The 21,719-nt window shown below is 38.6% G+C and overlaps 1 protein-coding gene across 1 annotated transcript; it reads right to left on the minus strand.

Annotated features, from left to right (window-relative positions):
* Positions 1-551: 551 nt before the first annotated feature.
* Positions 552-21,644, minus strand: BPNT1 (3'(2'), 5'-bisphosphate nucleotidase 1). Its single transcript, XM_063303685.1, has 9 exons — positions 21,448-21,644; positions 17,509-17,633; positions 9,985-10,089; positions 7,363-7,470; positions 7,101-7,149; positions 4,385-4,476; positions 2,922-3,119; positions 2,222-2,327; positions 552-1,031 (listed from the first exon to the last, which is right to left on the minus strand). The coding sequence occupies exons 2-9, from the start codon at positions 17,626-17,628 to the stop codon at positions 883-885; spliced, it is 927 nt and encodes a 308-aa protein (XP_063159755.1). The 5' UTR covers positions 17,629-17,633; positions 21,448-21,644; the 3' UTR covers positions 552-882.
* Positions 21,645-21,719: the final 75 nt, after the last annotated feature.

Consider the following 21,719-nt stretch of genomic DNA (forward strand, 5'->3'; position numbering starts at 1 on the left):
TGTAGCCCCTGAGTAGACCTAACAAAATGAAGCCAAGGTTTGCTTCTATCAGGCCTGAGAAGACTGGAAAGCTGAGCCCACTTTAGTCTTCAGAAACAGCCCTCAGAAAAAGGGACTGATTCTTTCACACACCTGTCAGGCACCGGGTCTTTCTGAGAGCTGCACCCGTTTCAGATGCAATGCAGAGGAAAGACCAGTGATTCGGATTGCTAGTGTTTCAGGTTCAGAGCTGCCCAATACAGACATCACAAGAATAAACCAGGAAAAGGAGGGTCTTAACCACGATCAGAGCAAGCAAACACCCACAAATAAAAACTTGGCAAATGTAACAACCAAAAATGTTATCAGCTCAAGACTATTTTCAGCATATAAAGGCTGAAATAGGTATATTTCCAGATCCCTCCATGTGAACACATTGTGTGAAGGGGGGGCATTAGGCACAGAACTGACTTATACCCCACCCACCCACATATGTGGAAAGAGCTAGCTAGCTTGACAAATTATTCTCAAGCTAAAATGATCCCTTCATCTGAGGCATGCACGAAAGAGGCTTGCATACAAAATTCATTTATTTGAAGTAACTAAGGTTAATTTATCCTCTCCTTCAAATTAAGATACAGGCTGAATAAGGATTTGATAATTCAGTAGACATGCATATATGGCAATGTTAAACATTAACAGAGCTGGACAACTGAGGTCACTATTATTCCAACTGAAAACAAAAATCTCAGGTTTATCAGGAATGTACAGTAAGTTAAGTAAGCAACAAATTTCTAACTAAAGATCATGGAACTGAATCAAAGGGATGCTCTATCAAAAATTGCAACTTGTTTCAGCTAAGTTGTTCTTCCCAGCCAAATGGAATGCACTATCTGCTGCATTTTAGGGCACAAGGGCTTGTTTGACTGTCTCAGGAACTCGACAGGCGTAATAGTCATGATTTTTTAAGGCAGCAAGGACTCCTCCTGAATTCATGTGCTTGACCTCTTTATTATAATGAAATAAGTTCCCATGAATATCAGTAAGCTTGCCTGTAAAGAAAGAAAAGAAAAACAAGACACTAGATTTTAATGGATTTAGCTGTATTTCTGCAAAAAGACAAAGAATAGTTCACAAAACTGAACTTTCCTTTTCCAAATTGTAATTGGCTAAATTTGAATTTTTGCCTTATGTTTTAGTACAATGGCTAAGTACACATTATAATTAATTTGCTTTAATACAGTACACAAAATTGGCATCAAGATCAGTATAACTCTAACCATAAAAAGGAAGATTCAGAGATAGAGTTTTTATACATACATACACACACACCCCTCTCATAAAGAAAAGCAATACTTTATTAGCTGGATAAGCAATACCTATACGAGTGCACTGTAAGGTTATGCTTGCTCTGAAAATTATTTTGAAGCAGCGCTTAGGATGTCTCACAAGTACAACAGCAGTTCTCCACTTTCTTTGAAAGACACATTTAATGACTACATTGATGTATTAAGAAATCAGCTCATAATTAATATGATTCTTATAGCAGCTACTTTTTTTCAGGCCTTCCTGAAAATCTGGAGAAAATAACAGTCCACTTTAAAAGATAAGAGCAGGGTTCTGTGTTCTTGTGAGTTCTGAAGCACTTCTTTCCAAACAATTTTCAAAGCTTCAGAGCCCAAGCATGCTGTAATAGCATAGTCAACAAGTTTTGTCTCCTTATTTGTGTACATTTGAAGAATTAGAGATTGCTTTCTATTTATTGATATCAATGTCAACAGATGAATAAAATACACCTTAAATTTAAATCTAAGCAGCTTATGTATACATATGGGTATCTTATGTCCGAGTCACTTGTTGAGATGGGCAGCTATAGAAATTAAACAAACAAACAAATATATCACATTGTTAAGGGTTAAAATCGAAAAGGGCAATCATTGTTAAACTAATGCCCAGCTAAAGAAAGAAAAGTAGCAGAAATGGCCATCAGCTGGGAAATAACATTTTATTTATTATTTATTTATTACTAAATTTATATCACAACCCATCTCCCCAATGGGCGGCTTCACATATATGAAGCCAATGAATACATCTGTTGGCTTCCTTGAAAAGGATATATGCATACTTTAAAAATACTAGTCTTTTAAGTTAGCATCATGGGCCTCTTAACTGTAGCTCTTTACAAAGAGAGGTATTTGTAAATCTTCCTGTTTTCACTCCTGCAATATATTTATTAACTCACCTCCAACTGCATGCAAAATAGCCTCTGGTGCACATGTATCCCACTTCTTGCACCCAGGACTGGCAAATACATAAGCAGAAGCTTTGCCTTCTACAAGTTGAATAATCTGATACAAATAAAAAACTTCAGTCATCTAATATGCACATATACAAGGTTTTTAAAGATAAGGAATGAGGTTGCATACAGATCAATGTTTTAGTTCTTGATTACTTTCTATGGCTTTTTTCCATTGCTCTTATATATACATAACAAGCAGTTTCTCTGTAGATAGAATTATACACATTTTTCAGATGGTAAAGATATTATCATTCAAATGGTAAAGTTTACATGATTAACATTTTAGTTAGGTTATGGCTTATGGGAAAAATAGAACATTCTTGATGAGAGGTGAGGACATTCTCTCTACAAGCATCAATTCAATTCTAAGCCAGTCTTTTAAGAATTTCTACCACACTGAGGGATGCCACATAAATACGATATATAAATAAATAAAATCCCAAAGAGGCTAAAACAATTAACAAAATTATTTCCACAATTCATATGCCCCATCCATGCAATGTGATTTAAATCAAATTGGAAGATGTACATCATCTATTGGAAGACTTTGTCTGTGGCACTGATTATAAAAATGAAAGTCTTGTCTTGATCTTTTTAAAAAATAACCCTATTTTCATGACATTGAAATTCAGAGATTCCATACCTTATTACCAGCACCTCCAACTCTCACCACACTATCAGGGTTCATTGCACTAATACAGTCATTTACCATCTTGCTGCTGTGTGACCTTGTGGTGGTGATGATATGCTTCCCAGCTGGTACCTCTTTCAGCTGAAACCCAAAGGCGCCCAAACCAAGGATTCCCCATATTGTCCTGCCTAGAACTGCATCTGCACCTGTCTGTAAGAAAGGTATAAACATTCTAGTCTCGGTTTTAAAAATAAACAAAAGAAATAAACATATATGATAGCTAGAGATATTTATGCAAAAGAAAGATGACCCTAAACTTAGGATGTTCCCTCCTCCATGAAGATTAGACAAAAAAATTATCTGCTCCATTACATCATCATCATCTCCATTCAATCATATCCAATTGTCAGGGACTACCTGAAAGAGTCCCTGAAGTTTTCTTGGCAAGATTTTTGGAAGTGGTTTGCCATTGCCTTCTTCCTAGTGCTGAGTGTGTGTGACTGGCCAAAGGTCACCCGGCTGACTTTGTGCCTAAGGCAGGACTAGAACTCACAACCTCCTGATTTCTAGCCCAGTGCCTTAACCACTACACCAAACTGGCTATGATTACATTATTACATTCTCAGCAAATCTAATATGAACCATTTAAACATATATTATTTGCAAAGATACACATTTCTTCCTTTTAGATGAATACAACAATACAATTATGCTGCTGAAAGAAAATAAGACTTACTGTTATGCAAGTAGGTAGAGGTTTGCAACTTTAGTCTGCTCTAATTATCTAACTGAAGAGTTTCATCTATACTTTTTATTATTCAATGTATTTTCAGCTTTACTGCTTCAATTTCCAGTATGCAATGTGCTTCATCTGCATTATTTTCTCTTTGTCATAAAGGACAAAACCAGCACTATAGACAATGTACATAAGATACATTTTCAATTGTATAGAAACTGAATTAGTAAGAGGCGGCGGTATAGCCACAGATGTTTAAAATCTATAGAGTAATCAGGATAGGGAGGTACCTCATTAATATTAGCTCATTTCTGCAAAAATATTCAGGAAGTTTACTGAGTTCAGACCTCACCTCAGCAAAATACAGCACATATTACAATTTTGTCTAGTAAAATGAGTCATGAATTTTTGCAGCTATACTTATTTTCCTAGTTCCTTTGCTGAAGCCACTGAGAATTTGAAAGGATTGTGTGGAATGCCAAAAATGTACTACATGCAGTCTGAAATATGGATCTGTGCTAGTTCCAAATCTGCCATGAATCTGCAGCACTTGTTGTGAACATACTTTTAGCTAGGGCACTTTAGAAGAACAAAATTGGCCCATTCCTCCTCCTACATATAACAAGTCATTTAACCCGCTCGTTCTAGCTAATTAGAACTAATATGCAGTTAAGTACAAGAATGTTAAATGTCTAAACTAGGTGAAGAAATATGTTTTGCAAATCAAAGCATTTCCTACCTCATAGTTGTAGTATGGTTGATTAATGACACCTGCAATAGCTTTTCCTTGGTAAGCTATACCAATAAGAACTGTAACGTGGTCAAGAAGTCCTGAAAGAGATAATAAACCTTCGTCACTGGGAAAAGAAATGGAAAATCAAGGTTGTTCTAACTTTCTACACTTAACTTATGTGGTACAGACAATTTCAGTGATTGTTCATACACGATGCTAAGTTGCTGAACTATGTTTGTTGAATAAGCCACAATTGGTTGGGTTTACACAATATGCTAAACTGTGTTTTCAAAACACAAAGCCAAAACAAGCCCACAGTAAAGCTTAGCATATTATAGTACCACAGAAACTTGCTGCATTTTATTAACTAAAATTTATTACTCAAGGCCATTTTTCTTCCATTTCATTAAACAATAAAGCAGAACCCACACCTTCCTTGCTTGAACAAGGTCTCTTCTAATGCATGGAATATTTCTTGATTTCTAACTAAGCAAAACAGCCAAAGACATCAATTCTGTAGTAGAACATTGTCCATGAGACAGTGTCATACAATCCCAGTGTAACAATAGATTGAGAAGAAAGTCTCAAATTGTTTTGTGATGCTTTTTCCGTTTGCTGGATCCCCATATAGCTTAAAAAAAAACACCAAACAGGCAATGAAAATAACAATTAGAAACGGGGGGGGGACCTGATTTGTACCTGTTTCAATAATAGAAGTATTGACAATTAAATAATTATCATGCTAATCCTGTGCAAGAAATAAGCCTGACTGCATTCAATGGGTTTACTCATGGTATGTTTGCGTAGGAGGGGTCAGAAACCTGTAATCAGCCAGACATTGCTGAATTACTGTTTTCAGCATCCCTTACCACTGGCTATGCTGACTGGGACTCTTGGGAGTTCCAAAGTTCAAAACAGCTGGAGTTTTGTTTTTTTTTAATGGGCCTCAAATAATCTGTGATAACTTATCAGTCATTCAATAACAGGCCAGTTTTCCTTGCAAGAATAGAAAGTTCCCACAGTGGGCATTCATATTTGGTACTTGATAACAGTAGGCCTAAGTCATTGTTTTATGGAGTCCTTGGTGCTCTCTGAGCTTGGTTATTTGCTTGTAGATGTTTCGTTACCCAACTAGGTAACATCATCAGTGCTTTTGTTTCATTGTTTTACGCCTGTCCCTGTTAACTCAGCTGAATGGATGTCACTGACTTCACTCATACAAGTTATTCTCAACTGAGTTTATGATCCTTGGTAGCATTTACTAAGAAAATGCCCCAATAATCACTAAAGTAAAACAAGAAAATTCCAAGAAAATTAAGTCTCTTACAGGAAAATTATGTCTTTTGTCTGTATAGAGGATATTATCTAAATTATAGTGAAATCCTAAACCTGGTTGCAATGGATTTTGCATGCAGTGGATCAGATTTCCATTGCAATTTACATCATTGCATAATCCCCATGTTGCCTTACTTTTCAATTCAATGGTCAGGCCAGAACAACAGATACCACCTGCCCCCTATTAATCTGTTAAAATAAGGTTGCGCTATATTTAAATTTGCACATGGATGCTAATATAACCATTAAATTTCCCTCCCATATGCTGAGATGGGGAAGCTGTAATTCAACATTCTCTCCCCTCTTGCTTAACATCTACACTGAACTGTTTGCTGATAATACCCACTTATCTCTCTCAACCCCAGGCAAATGAGGCTGTCAAGGTCTTGTCCCAGTAGCTGGTGGCTATGCAGGGGAGCAATTGACTCTGATCCCCCATCCCTATCCTCAGAGGAGTTCAAACAGGGCTCTATTCTTGCCCCCTCATTGTTTAGCTTCTATATAAATGATATCATTGAGGTCTTTTCTAAACCACAATTTCACCCTCCAACACTTGCCCACTGCCCCATTTCAATTCTTTTGTATGCAGATGATTTGGCCATTTTATCCATAAACCAAGCAAGCCTTCGTTAGATGCCTACCTGCTTTAGCGTCCTACTGTTCTAGGGAATTTCTTGAAATCAATCACTCAAAAACCAAGGTTCTAGTTTTCTTTAAAAAGTGCTTTAAATCCATTGTTAAATGAGAAATTAACAAAAGACCAATTGATCAGATTAAGGATTTTAAGTACCCTAGACATCCACTTCCAACCCTCTACCCCTGGAATAACTAATTGAGTGAGCTTTCTATTAGAGCTCAAAAAGTTTCTAATGCAATGTTAAAATATATTAGTCATCAAGGCAATAATTATATCCCTGCAGCAATAAAGTTGTATAAAACAAAGGTTCTGGGCTTGTTGTTATACGGTGCACAACTCTCAGCTTAATGTGCCCCATATTAGAGGGGAGAGAAAACCACATAGATTACCTTTATTCCTTACGAAATATGTAATAATTAAAACAGGTAAAGCAGAATGGTTACTGTTTTAGGCAATAGCTTCCAGCACAAAAATACATCCTCATAAATTTATAGTTGTAAGTGAACTGCTAAGAAAAAGCTGGGCCTTAGTCAGTAGAAGAATGGGTCACTCATTTACTTTTTCTCACTGCAGTTTCTATTGTACTACCAAACTTCTAAAAGGTGACCGTGGCTTCTACCTATCCTTTGGTCACACATAAATGATAGACCTTAATCTAGAAGCCAGACAATTGTGGATGGCTTTGTTATTAAGTCCATAAATGGAAATGTTTACTAAACATCCCCCACCAAAAAAAAACAAAGAACAAACCTTCAGTATATTCTTTTGTTCCATCCAGAGGATCGACCCATACAACAAGCTTTGAAGGAAGGAAAAGAGAAGCAGAAAGTTTCAGAAGGAGAAAGTATGGAGAGTAAATCATTGCTAGGCTGCCCAGCTGCAGTGGAGTCATGAATAGTCAATCACTTCTCAAATCACAATTGACTCCACCCCATAGCTGTTACTAATTCTCACCCCACAGTAGTTAGTGTGGAAAATAAATCAGTGATTATAAAAAAAAACTTTTAAATACCTCTTCCTCTTTGATGGCAGTATACTGTGGTGGACAAGTTTGCTTCAGTATTTCCTCACATTGGCTTTTCTCAAGTAAGTCTTCATCTACTTCTTCAGAGGGAAGATCCTGTGTTTTTTTTAAAAAAGTCTATATGCAGTTAAAGTAAAAAATGCTTACTCTTTATTAGTCTGCTAGAGGCAAGTTTGAGTACTTTCAATAAAGAGAAGCTTCTGAAAGTTGGACTTCTTTTTTAAGTGCTGCAGTATGCCAGAAATTATCAGCAAAGGTCTATGCAACAGATTGGCTACATAGTATTCTTATAGCCTGCAACTTTGGTAGATTCAACTGCAAAAAGTGTTAACCCAAGCTATAAACTGCAAAAATAGCTTTACTGCTACAATTGAAAATGCAATAAAATCAACCTTATTTATTAAAAACACACACAAGTGTTCATAATGCAAAAAAAAAAAGACAAATTTCAGTAATACTTTTGTTAGAAGCATGGAATCTGAACACAAAACTAAGAGATGAGTCTTGGAAGGTAGGAGCCCCAAGTTGGTTTGTTTACTTAATTTTTATCCAGCCTTTGTTTTTATAAATAACTCAAGGCAGCGAACATACCTAGTACTCCTTTTTCCTTTCTCAGTTGGACAGAGAGACTGGCCCAAGGTCACCCAGCCAGCTTTCATGCCTAAGGCAGGACTAGAACTCACAGTCCCCTGGTTTCTAGCCCAGCACCTTAACTACCAGACCAAACTGGCTTTCATATGAGATAAGTTCTGTCATGAGTACGAATGGTGAGCAGGAGGGAGCCCCTATCCAGGAGGGAAAACGCATGCATAGTTTAGAGGCTTTGAACTGTCCTTCAGAGAAACTCAGAGCAGAGCCGCCTTGAGTTTTGGGGTTTATCTGCCTGGGTTTCCCACGCTCCTTCAGTCTGGTAGGATTTTTGTCTACTAGAGCAGTTAATAAACACTAGAGACTAATTCCTTGTCTCAGCATGTTTTTTTGCTTAAGTTAGGACAAGTTCATAAGATAAGTTCATATGCTTCTAAATAAAAAGCTCTGAGCTTAAACATGTAAATGTTTAAATTCTATAAATGTTTAAATCCATGAGCCATATAAGAGCAAGGGCTCTGCTGAACACCTACTAATAAATGGGCTTGCAGGTGGTCCTCGCTTAACAGCCACTCATCGGCTACCAATCGAACTTGCAACAGCACTGAACGAGTGGTACTTAGAACCAGTCCTCAAAGTTATGGCCGTCGCAGTGTCCCTGCAGTCATGTGGTCACGATCTGGGCACTTGGCACCTGGTTCACAATTACAATGTTGCAGCATCCCAGTCACACGGTCACCATGTGTGACCTTCTTTGCTGGCTCCCTACAAGCAAAGTCAATGGAGAAGCCAGCAAGAGGTCACAAATGGTGACCACATGATGTCCTCACTTATCAACAATGTGGGATTCACTTAATGGTGGCAACTGGGAGGTGCCAGGACTGCTGTTGCTAAGCAATGCAGTCATGTGATGTTGCACTTTATGACCACATTGCTTAGCAATGGAAATTTCAGTCCCAATTGCCATAATTAACTGAGGACTGCCTTTTATGGTAGCTTTAATTTTTGCATGCCACCCAGAGTCACTGCTGTGAGATAGGCAGCTCTATAAATGTTTAAATAAACAAATGAATTCCAAGATAGCTAATGGTTCTTATTTCTAAGTCAACAATATTATATACTAGACAACCCTGTGATCCATTGGGTTATCCTTTGAAGGAAAGGTAGCGCAATCTGACGTGACCAGAATGAACATTAAATTCTCCTGAATGGTACTGCTATCACTTTGCTTTGAAAATTAAAGAAGAAAACATCAGTTTATTAAAGAAGAAAGATACGTAGCAAGAGAAATATAGCTCCTCTTCGGTCCCATTGTCATCTAAGACTATGTATCATAAATAGAAAAATAATTGTAGTGGCAAACGAGGTTCAGTAATAAATCAATATTTACTTACCTAAACAGATAAACAGAATGACCACAGGTAGGCAAAAAAGCAGTGGGACCAGGAGCAACTTCCTGCCCGTTTCCCCACTGACTTGCTTGTGGGAAGCTGGCAGGAAGTGTCAGAAGTCACGATCACATGACTGTGGGGATGCTGCAACAGCCACAACTTTGCAAATAAAACTGGTCTGAACATCCTGGAAATTTCAATTCCACTGGAGTAATGGAGCCTGGATTTTTTACACATTCTTTAAGTTAGTGGATTTTAGGTACCTTAATTGAACATTTGTTGCGGTATAAAGCATTGTGTGGGCTAATTTGAGGGGACAAACAGAAAAATTCAATGAGAATTTTAGTATATAGATAGGTGCTGCTGAGTTATGGTATCTGTTCTAATCTTGTTACCCTAAATCAGAATATTAGTTAAGAGTTCTTATTACACTGTTTGAATGGAAGTTACATATGCATGCGTAAAGCAGCAGACTCATGATCGTATGGGATAAAAATAGTGGAGAGACTGGGATGCAGATTATCAAGATATACTGTGTGTCTCACTGGTGCTTTTTTAAAAAAAAGCAGTTGTGAAAAGTTAGTGTATCAAATCAGACAAGTACAAAAGAGCATACTGACAGAGTCCTCACCTCTTCACCTATGATTGTCACCTTAGGAAACGTATGGAGCAAGGATGAACAAATGCTCATCTGTACCAATCGATCAGCTTTAGTCTGCAAGTCATTAGCTCCACACTATTAAAAAAAGAAACCTGATCAATTTACAGTCAAAGCAACAACATGGCTGAATGGAATTGTGTTATCATTAGGAAGATACAAATGTTACTGGAGGGGCTCTTTACAACATGTATTTGACAAACGTCCTTGAAAATCCTCAGCACTGTGTATGTTTCCAAGTGTTTGCATCACCTTACTATCATGTACCAGGTACATGTTTTTTAAAGTATTCCTCTTCAGAAAAATATTTGTCTTGAACAATATTACTACATTTGCCTAGTTCACTAGCATATACTGATCTTATCTGCAAATACCATTTTAAAAAAATTGAACAACTTTATGGTTTTATATAAAATTATATTTATTGAAGGTATGGATCAGGCCATCAGATCTTTAAAGATGATCCAAGCTTAGTTATGGATACTAGCAAGTGTAATATAATCATTAGAATGTTGGCTACATCAAGTTTCAGTGTTGACTGTGAAAGAAATTGAAACTAAGCTGAAATATGCTAAACAGAGACATTTTGAATTTGCTAATAAACCAGGAAGATGGTTAGCATATAAATTAAGGAAAGAGAAAAGGAAATGGTATTAAAGATTCAGGAAGGAGATGTGGAACTTTTGGACAACGAAAAGATTAAAAAAGTATTCCATAGTTTCTTTTCTAATTTGTATAAAAAACAAGTTTCTCTGGAAAAGATAGATGAGTATTTGAATAGACAAAATTTACCTAAACTTACAGAGTCACAGAAATCAACAATGAATGATCCTATAACTACTTTTGAAATAGCTGAGGCTATAAAAAAAACAAAGTTGGGGAAAGCTCCAGGATCTGATGGTTTATCTGCACTATATTACAGATGTTTTCAAGATCAGATTTTGTTACCTTTTAAAGCATTGATGAATTCTATTTTGGCAGGGTCTTCAATGCCAGGCTCATGGAAAGAAGCTAATATTGCTTTAATACCAAAGGAAGGACAAGATCCCTGCATAGTTAAAAGTTATAGACCAATATCATTGTTGAATAATGACTATAAAATATTTGCATTAGTGTTGGCAGAAAGAATGAAAAAGGTTTTACAAGAAATTATTCATCATAATCAATGTGGATTTTTACCAAAAAGACAGTGAAAAGATAACGTAAGAGTGGTTTTGGATGTTATAGAATATCTACAATATCATAATGAATGCCAAGCGGCTCTTATCTTTTTAGATGCAGAAAAACCCTTTGACAATCTGAATTGGAATTTTATGTTTAAAGTTTTGGAAATGATGGACTTTGGAGAATATCTTATTCAAGGAATCAAGGCAATTTATACACCACAAAAGGCAAATATCATCGTGAACGATGAATTAACTGAACCATGCCAGATACAAAAAGGAACAAGACAAGGATGACCTCTTATCACCTCAGCTATATATTTTGGTATTGGAAGTTCTTAACAGAGACATTAGAAGAGATAACAAATAAATAGTTTAAAGATCAAACAAGAGGAGTTCAGATTAAGGGCTTTTGCTGATGATTTAGTCTTGGTATTACAAGATCTCGGATACTGCAGAACATCTGAAGAAGCTGAAAGACTTTGGGTCACTGGTGGGTCTTAAAGTAAATAAACAAAAAACTAAAATGTTAACTAAAAATATGACCCTGTCCAACCAAGAGTCATTGATGGCTAAGATGGAATTTCAGATTGAAAAAAAGGTCAGTTATCTGGGGGTAATTTTATCAACTAAGAATAGTATGTTATTTCAGAATAATTATGTTAAAATTTGGAATGATGTGAAAAAAGATTTGATAAGGGGGAAATTGCAACTGTCTCTCATGGGAAGAATATCTGTGATTAAGATGAATGTTTTGCCTAGGACATTGTTTCTTTTTCAGACTCTACCAATTTTGTCAACAGATTTACCATTTAAAGAATCGCTGAGAGATATTTCCAAATTTATTTGGCAAAGCAAGAAACCAAGAATCAAATATAAATTGCTACATGATGCCAAAGAACGAGGAGGTTTGGGTCTGCCTAATTTGAAATTGTATTTTGATGCCTGTTGTTTGCTTTGGATGAAGGAATTGATTACTTTGGAGAACAGGAAATTATTACAGCTTGAAGGACATGAATTAAGATTCGGGTGGCACGCCTATCTATGGTATGATAAAGTTAAAGTTAATAAGTGTCATGTTCACTGATTCAATGTAGTTTATACATCGTAACGTTTCACATGTCATGGCGCTGATGCGCGTTTCTGTTTAGGAGGGAGCTGCTGTGAGACCTTGTACCAAGCTCTGTGTAGGAATCAGTACAACGGAATGTGTTTGGGTTATGTGCTCTGTTCAAGGCCTTTTCCCGCAGACAATCAGAAACGGTTAGGAGCACCTGGGATTGTGAACTTGAGAAGATTCTACGGGGGGAGGGATTTCATTTGCACCTAGGGTTTTTAGTTTGAATTTGGCGCGCTTTAATCATTCTCAGCTTTCTCTGTGATCCTGCATACTATTCTTTAATAAATCAGATATCTTTGAATTCCTGCTCATGAGTCTGATAGTGTTTTAGAATAGGCAACCATTACATAAAGCTGAGAATCCCCAAAGTTGTACCGTTAGCTCCTACCAAGATCAGTTTCTTGTGAGGGAAAATAGTTAACGATGGCTGAGTCCAAGCTCACGACCGGGGGACTTGAGATGGCTAGCTTGATGCCCAAGTCGACGGTCAAGAGCAGAGAACTGAACCTCACCCCAGAACCTTCAGACTCCCAGGATGAATCGAGTTCCAATTCTGATGCAGAGGAATCTGAAGATGGGGAAGAGCCAAAGCAACCGGAACCCAGCGAATCGCTCGCAGAGTTGATCACCTTGGATGAAGTAGGGGAACCCCAGCCAGGGATGTCGGGGGAGTCCTGGAAGTATCGGTTCCCGCTAACCCCAGACAAAGAATCTACTACGATGTCAACAGAGAGAAAACCGGACACGCGAGGGAGGGAGGACTCTCAAACCCCTGAGAGACTAAGAGTGATGGAAGCCAAAATAGAATCGATAGAGTACATGCTAAGAAACCTGTCCTTGTCACTGGAAGGGCAGGGAAGGCGCGGAGGGGATCCCAGCTTCCCACAACCATCCCCCATCCTCCCATCCAGACCGCCGGCGGAGCGGGGCCGGAGACAGCTCCAGGATGAATCTCCACCCTGCAGGGCTCGATCACCAGTGTCCCCACCCCAAAAAGGGAAAGATACTGTAACCTGGGGCCCAACCACTCAAGTGGCTGCCGGTTCCACTTCAACTGGAGTGGGGGTGAGAGACTTTTCTGTCAAATTTGATGGGGATCCAACAAAGTTATCTTTCTTTTTAACTAATGCTAAAAGTTACATGAGGCAGTTTGGAGCATACTTCCCTTCCGAAGAGGCTAAAATAACTGCCATTGCCACCAAGTTGAAGGGTCGCGCGGCTGACTGGTATGTTCAATTAAGTGAGGCTGACTCCCCTGCACTTGATTATTTTGATGATTTCATGTGGGCGTTAAAGCTGCATTTTGAAGATCCTCTGGCCAAGGCAAGAGCTAAGAAGGCGCTGAAGGATCTTACCCAGGGCCAAATGTCCGTAGCTGATTATGCCCTAGAGTTTAAGGATCTAGCTGGGGAAATCCCTGACTGGTCTCAGTCAACCCTAATAGAACGTTTTAAAGAGGGACTCAACCGGGACATCCTACGGTGGGCGTTGTGTAGAGACGACCCAGAGTCATTGTACAACTGGATCTGCCTGGCAGGAAAGGCTGAGCATGCTCAGTATACCTTCATGCAAACCAGAAAATCTGAAAAACCTCCCACCATAAGGGGACCCCGAAGTGCTGTGACTGCTGCCCGGCCAAGCTATAGCGCCTGGGATGAGGAGAGAGAGTGGTGCTATGCGAGGGGTCAGTGTCTTCGCTGCGGAAAAGAGGGCCATCGGGCAGCTGATTGCCCAAAAGCCAAGGCTGGAGATCGAGCTGGGAAGCCGCCAGCCAAATCACACACCCCTTGCGGCAGATGACAGCGGCCAAAGGGACAGCCGATGCTGAAGAAGTACTATACTTCTTGGGGGAGGCTGAAGACGACTCCAAGGAGCCGGCAGGAAATGCCAGCCACCTGCCATGAAGGGTGCCGCCAGGCAGGTGGAAGAGGACGGGCGCAAAGATGCAATGGTGAGTGCTGACTGTCCCACTTTAGCAGTAAAGGTGAAATTGGGTTCCCGCACAAAAACTACAGAGGTATGGGCTTTAGTTGACTCTGGGTGTTCCAGGTGTTTAATCCACCCTGATCTGGTTGCGGCTTTGGAGCAGCCTTGTTTCCCCCTCCAGCATCCTTTGATCTTCACACAGTTGGATGGTTCAACAGCGTGGGGGGGGGGGCAGCAACCCATTTCACTGGAACTGTGGCAATGCAAATGGGCAGTCACCATGAGACTTTGAAATTCGTGGTAGCACCCGTTGGTGCTTACAAATCCCACGCTGATAAGCATCGCTCTTTACAACACAACTTCAAAGTTGGGGATCAAGTGTATCTCTCCACTAAATTTATCAAATCACCTCAACCCTCTAACAAACTTGCTCCCAAATTCATTAGTCTGTTTCCTACTGTTCAGCTTGTCAATCCAGTTACTGTTAAATTGAACCTGCCTCACAATTTGAAACGCTTGCACCCTGTTTTCCACTGCAGCTTGCTTAAGCCTGTGCACCACTCCTCACTCTGGCACCCTCAACCTCCTCCTCCTGCTCCCATTATGATTGACGGCCAACACTTTGAAGTCAAGGACATCGTTGATTCCCGCAAACTTCGAGGCACCCTACAGTATCTCATCCGATGGAAACATTTTCCTCATCCTGAATGGGTGTCTGCTCACCATGTTAACACTCCTGACTTAGTTAACCGTTTCCACCTTGCTTATCTTTTAAAGCCTGCTGCTTGATGTATTCTTTATTTGGGGGGGGGGCAGTATGTCATATTCACTGATTCAATGTAGTTTATACATCGTAACATTTCACATGCCATGGCGCTGACACGCGTTTCTGTTTGGGAGGGAGCTGCTGTGAGACCTTGTACCAAGCTCTGTATGTGAAATCAGTACAATGGAATGTGTTTGGAACTATGTTATCTGTTCAAGGCCTTTTCCCGCAGACCATCAGAAGCCATTAGGAGCACCTGGGATTGTGAACTTGAGAAGATTCTACGGGGGGAGGGATCTCATTTGCACCGAGGGTTTTTAGTTTGCATTTGGCGCGCTTTTTTCATTCTCAGCTTTCTCTGTGATCCTGCATACTGTTCTTTAATAAATCAGATATCTTTGAATTCCTACTTATGAGTCTGATGGTGTTTTAGAATAGGCAACCATTACAATAAGGATTTTAAGAATCATTTTGTTAGGCATGCCATACTGAAAATCTGGATTAAATAAAAGGTAAGATTGTCTCCAAATGTACCACTATGGTTGTCACTTCAAGAAGCATTTGTTAGAAAAGAAAATGTGGGAGGAACAAGCTGGTTAAAATATAAAGATTTGTTAAAGTTTGAAGAGGGTGAACCAAAAATTAAAACAAGGGAAATGTTAGAGTCGGATGGGTTTATATACCATTGGTTCACCTATGTACAATTGGTAGAATGTTTTAAACTAGATAAAAAGAATTATAAATTTGTTAATGAAATAACTCAGCTTGAAATGGATCTTTGTACAAATGATGATCATGTCATTACTAAGATGTATAAGATCTTGTTACAGATGAATACGGAGGATGAACAAGTCAAGGACTGTATGATTAAATGGGCTAAGAATTTTGGATATAATATGTTGGAACAGTGGGAAAACATGTGGATGAAAGGTTTGAAATTTATGTGGAATTATACTTTAAAAGAAGAAAATTTATAAGATGATGTACCATTGGTACATAACTCCCGATAAGCTGTCAAAAATTTATAATGGTGTAACTAACGTTCGTTAGAAATGTTTACAAGGTGAAGGAACCTTTTATCATCTCTGATGGACCTGTGAGAAGGCTAAAACGTTCTGGGATCAAATATGTATTATTATTCAAAAGATTCTTAAAGCAAATATACAAAAAAAAATCCAGAACTTTTTCTTCTCGGACTGATGGAAAAGGAGTTAGAAAAACAACATGGAGTTTTGCTGTTATACATGATTACAGCGGCAAGACTGTTATATGCGCAATGATGGAAAGATCCACAAATACCTAGGGTTGAAGATTGGATTGTCAAATTAATGGACTTGGCTCAAATGGCTAAATTAACAGCTTTAATAAGAGAACATTCTGTTTCTGGATCTATATTTACTTGGCAACCACTTTTAGAGTACTTGCTTGTAATAGAAAAAATATTTTGATTTTGGGTTTTAGTGATTAAATGGTTTGTTGTAATAGAAATCATGTTAAGATAGGTTAATTAATTGTAACAGATTAGATTTGTAAATTTACCTCTATCTGTATCGGAGAAAGTCAGAAGTCACTTTCCGTTTCTGCTTCCTGTCTATTTGCACCTTTATAGTTTTTTTCTTTAGTTCTATTTCCTAGCTTTTCTATATTCGTTATTTGGTATTTTATTTATTAAATTTGTCACCGCCCATCTCCGACCGGAGGGACTCTGGGCGGTTTACAATACAAAACAATAAATATACAATAAAATCCCTCTAAAACTTTTAATCCCTCTAAAACTAAAAATTTTAGCTGTACTATGAAAACGATTAGAGTTCTTTAAAAAAAAATGTTGGAATATTCTAGATATTTCTGTACAGTTTCCAACATCTCTCAGTAGCAGCCAGGCTGGCTAGGGCTGCTGGAATTGTACTTCAATAATTGGAGAACCACACATTTCCCAGCCCTGATCCAGGTTGTTAAATTTTTGAATCCTGCTATTTTAAAATCCTTGGAAAGCAGGAGAGTTTAGTCTTTTTTTCCCCATGTCATCAAAACTACTCAAAGCAAGAAAGTGGGCAAACAGGCAGATAAGATCATAGAGATGTTATACATTATTTCAAGAGCTGTATAACTTTTCAGGCAAATGATGTGTTTCTCCAAATGACTAATATTGATGACAGGACTATAAAATATTTGATGAGCCACTTCAATGGCTATTCCAACAGAGGTTCTCTGGGCATTCACAGAATACGTTGCACTGAGACTTTAAGCAGCTGTAACTGTTTCAAAGAGTGGATCCAGAAGGGTGATTTGCTTGCAGGTGAAATGCCTCGCCAAATGATTTGTGCATCAGTCTAAAATAAATGAGGCTACAATGCTAGACACCCTTATTACTGAGCAAGCCCTATTGAATACAACAAGCCTTACGTTTGAGTAGAGATGCAAAGGCTTTGTTCTGCATGTTATACCAGTGTTGATCAATTCTTCCTTTTTGAACAGGTATGCTCCAACTAGATATGCACAGGATTCTATTGATCATTTACCTTCTCCACTATGTCCAGTTCTCCTCCAGACATAACTTTTCTGACAATTGCTCCTGCTTTATTAGCAACAGAATATGCTGAGGCTACAAGACGCATCAATACACTTGGATTAGAAGCCATGATTACTAGATAGAAAAAAGAACAAAAAAAAACAAAGGCAATCTTGTTAAGTAGCACAATTTTCTTATGAAAGAGATACCTTATGGGCCTGGCTGGAAAATACTAGAGAATCTTTTTCATTAGAAATGGATAGTTTTTCAGCAGTAGAAAATACATCAGAAATACCCATGCAGTTCTGAAGTCAAAATATAGTTTGTGGTTATTATTATTTTCATTATACCTCCTTTCTAAAAGAACCCTGTTATAAATGTAATAGCCTGCTTTTCAGATCACAAACAGCTGGCTCAGTCATTTCCAAAGATAGAGGACATAGGGAATGGCCTCGAAGGAAGGGGAAAGAGCTGCTACTAAGGTTTTTTAATCTGGTGTCCTTGTAGGGGAGACACCAATCCATATCTTCATGAGGTGGAGATTTCCTCTGTCACATACAGAAAGGACAATGCTCCTTCCTGTGCGGAAGACAGAAAAATCTGCTTTTTCAACGCAAAGGGCAAAACTGTTGCTGGAGCAAGGTTGAAAAAGTGTTTAACGGTCCCTCAAAGTCATTGGTTTGGAGTTTCCAAGAAGCTGGGAATTTCAGGAAAAGTGAAGCAGAGAAACAGATGCTTCATATATCACTATTACTGAAGTTTTAAAATCTAGCAAAGAATTTGTGTTAGGATTTAAATGTTTCTTTGAGCAGTGTAAATAATTATGTCACCTTCTCTAAATAAATTATACAGTAGAACTGGATGTTTAAACCTCACCTGTATCCATCCTTCAGGCTGGATATTTTTATTTGCTTCAATGCAAATAAAAGGGGAGGGGAGAAAAAAAAAGCAAGTGATTTCTGTAGGCAATCTCTCCTCTGCCAGACCCTTCTCTACCTTGCAGAGCAGAGAGATTGGAGAAGAGATTTCAAGAGAGTACTCTAAGCTGTTTGTGTAGAAAGCCTGCATTCCCAGCCCTGGGCAATCGCATTATTTTAGATGTGTAGAAGACCACATTATTTTAGATGTGTAGAAGACCACATTATTTTAGATGTGTAGAATAGCCTCATGTGGCGCAGAGTGGTAGGCAGCAGTATTGCAACTGAAACACTCCCCACAACCTGAGTTCGATCCCAGCGGAAGCTGGATTCTCAAGTAGCTGGCTCAGGCCAACTCAGCCTTCCATCCTTCCGAGGTTGGCAAAATGAGTACCCAGCTTGCTGGGGAAGGTGATGACTGGGGAAGGCAATGGCAAACCACCCTGATATAGTCTGCCAAGGAAATGCCACAAAAGCAGCGTCCCACCAAAGGGTCAGACATGACTCGGTGCTTGCACAGGGGACCTTTCACTTTCACAGAAGACCAAATAGCTTACTCTCTTGCAATTCCTTTCTCTCCAATCCCTCTGTTCTGCAAGTGGGGAGTAGGAAAAAAAACCACGGATCAGGCAAAAGATAATGCATACTGACTGTAATGGTGATCACGTGACTGAGGGATGCTGCAAAAGTTGTAAATGGTGATAAATTTGCTGTAAAGTTATTTTTTTCAGCACCACCATAACTTCAAACAGTCGCTAAATGAGTGGTCAGTAAGCGAGGACTACCTGTATTGTTTCGGTCTGTTGCAGCAAAACAATACGGATTGGGTTCATATATAGTATTTCACTGAGCTATGATTTGCTTAGCCACACTTTGTTGAATAAGCCACAATTTTCTGGGTTCATACAACAGAATAAACAATGGCTAGATTCATAGAACACACTAACCCAAACAAATCATATTATAGATTAATGTGCTATGTGAACTCAGGATTTTGAGAAACCTCAAAGAATGACAGTTTCCAGATAATAGAGTGCATTTGTCTATACTCTTATTTCCTTAAGTCTTATGTATGCTTTGAGAGTGAGATATCTAATAACCATGTATAGCTGGAAACTGTACAACTCCAAAAAAGACATATATACAGATGTAGATTTATTTTTAGCCTTCTTCTGACATTATAAAACTGCAAGCATAAAGCAAGAGTACTGTGGCCATGTCCCCTTCATCCTGACCACCTCATATTGATGGGAGGGTCAGAAGTAATCCTGTATTTCCAGCTTGACTCCCTTTAGAGCTGCTTTGAAGACTGGGAGGGAACAGTTCTGGTTCATACATTGCACTAAGCCAGGAGTTGCTTAGCCATGGATTATTGAATTGGCTAAATTTACTAAGCTATAAAGCCTGTTTTACAAACAAACAGTGGATTCCATGACACAAAGCAAAACATTAAGAATCAGGCCAGTTTGATCTTATGTTTTGTAGTTTCAGCTATTCTAGTTGAGAGCATGCCAAGCCCAGGGGTAGGAAAACAATGCTCTATAGATTTCAGTAGTAACATACAATCTTGTTTATTCCTCAAACATTGAGAAAACTCCGATTTCATTACTATGGCAAATTGCCAACTTCAATAGTTGTGGACATGCAAAGAAGTTAATAAATACTGACAATTATTACATAAGTAATCTTCTTTCCTCATTGTGAATTATGCAACATAAAAAAAAATCCTAACTTCCGTCTCATGTTAACAGAGAAGGGAATCTGAGAGCTAGCAACCTTTAAACTACATTTAGTTGGTTAAACTATTACTTCAGGAAAAAAAAGCTGAAATATTTCACTTTGTTTGCTTGCTTTTTACTCCCAGCAATATTGGTTGTCTTTAACATTTTACAACTAGCTTTTCTGGTTCAAAACAGAATTTTTCAATTCATATTACAACAACACTTCCTTGTAAATTTTATGTAACTACTGTACATAATCTGAACTACATCTAGTTTGCTCATTCTTCTGTAAATTGCATGATTCTTTAGCTTTTAAACAGAAATTAACAAACTACCCCATTTACAGAAAGCATCTTATTTAACATGCTGAGGAGTGGACCTTGCAGCACACATTATTAGCCCTCACACTGGCCTTGCCACACTTTTAAAGAAATTTGGATTACATTGCCTTTGGCTCTATCATCACTACATGGTGAGCAATTGAAGACCACAGTTAACATTTTTGAGGCAACCACACTGAGCTGAGGAATGACATAAAATGGACTGGGATGGATCACACACACGAACATAATTTTTACTGTATTCCAAGTTTTAGTTGATGACTATAAAAAATGTTAGGGTTACTTTAGGATGCATAGTAGAGTTATAACTTTTTCCTTACCTCATATTATGGGAAATGCCCTCTTGATGTTTAGCAATTATGCTGCTGAATCTTACCAGTGCACTCAGTGATCACAGTGGACCAAAAAATACCATTTATGAAGTACAACAGTCCTACTTTATTCAGTGAAAATCTTGGTGAGGATTTGCACAAAACTTATTTAAAATAGTTTTACCCCAGCTTTCAAAGCAAAGTCTCCTGAAGGTGGTCTAACACAGGAACTGTTTAAAATGGTAAAAATTTAACATAGAATATTTAAAACAACACCTACTGAACTGAAAACTTTCTGAATAGGCCTATATAGGACTGCACCAGAAACTACTTTTCCGCACTCTGCTCATATTTGTCTGTGGTTTGGAAGTTCTAATCCATTATGGTAACGATGATAGATGTAAGAAACAACAGCTTTGCCATATCAAGTCACTCAAATGCACATAACACGGTCTTGAGCATGCCACTAGAACAGCTCTAGCCTGCCTGTCCTCCCTGCGTGATTTTAGACGCCTTTTCCTAATTCGAGGACACTTCCACGGTGGGGTAAAAAGAGAAGCGTATTCCACCACCCACCTCTCTCACCATCGCAAGATTTCTACCGATGGACAGCTAGCAAATCAGCAGGAAAGGACAAGAGAAAAATGAAAACAGCATACCTCCTTTTCGAGCAGCCACTCTTACAAAACACTCGCAAGATCGCTCGCGCCACGATTCCTCAACGCCGACTTCTTACTCCTCCTTTCTCCGCCCCACCCACCGGCGCTTACCAGATCCCAATGCCGTTATCTCGGCCCTCTTACGTAGCCAGTAACGTTTACGTGTATATACCCAGGGGCTATGTTCCTGTGTCATGCATAGTAAATGCTCATTTATTCAATTAGTCCACTTTTCTCGGCTGGTTTCGCACAACACGCGAAGCTGAGCTGAT

This window comes from Candoia aspera, chromosome 1 (genome assembly GCF_035149785.1).
Source record: "Candoia aspera isolate rCanAsp1 chromosome 1, rCanAsp1.hap2, whole genome shotgun sequence".
Lineage (NCBI taxonomy): Eukaryota > Metazoa > Chordata > Lepidosauria > Squamata > Boidae > Candoia > Candoia aspera.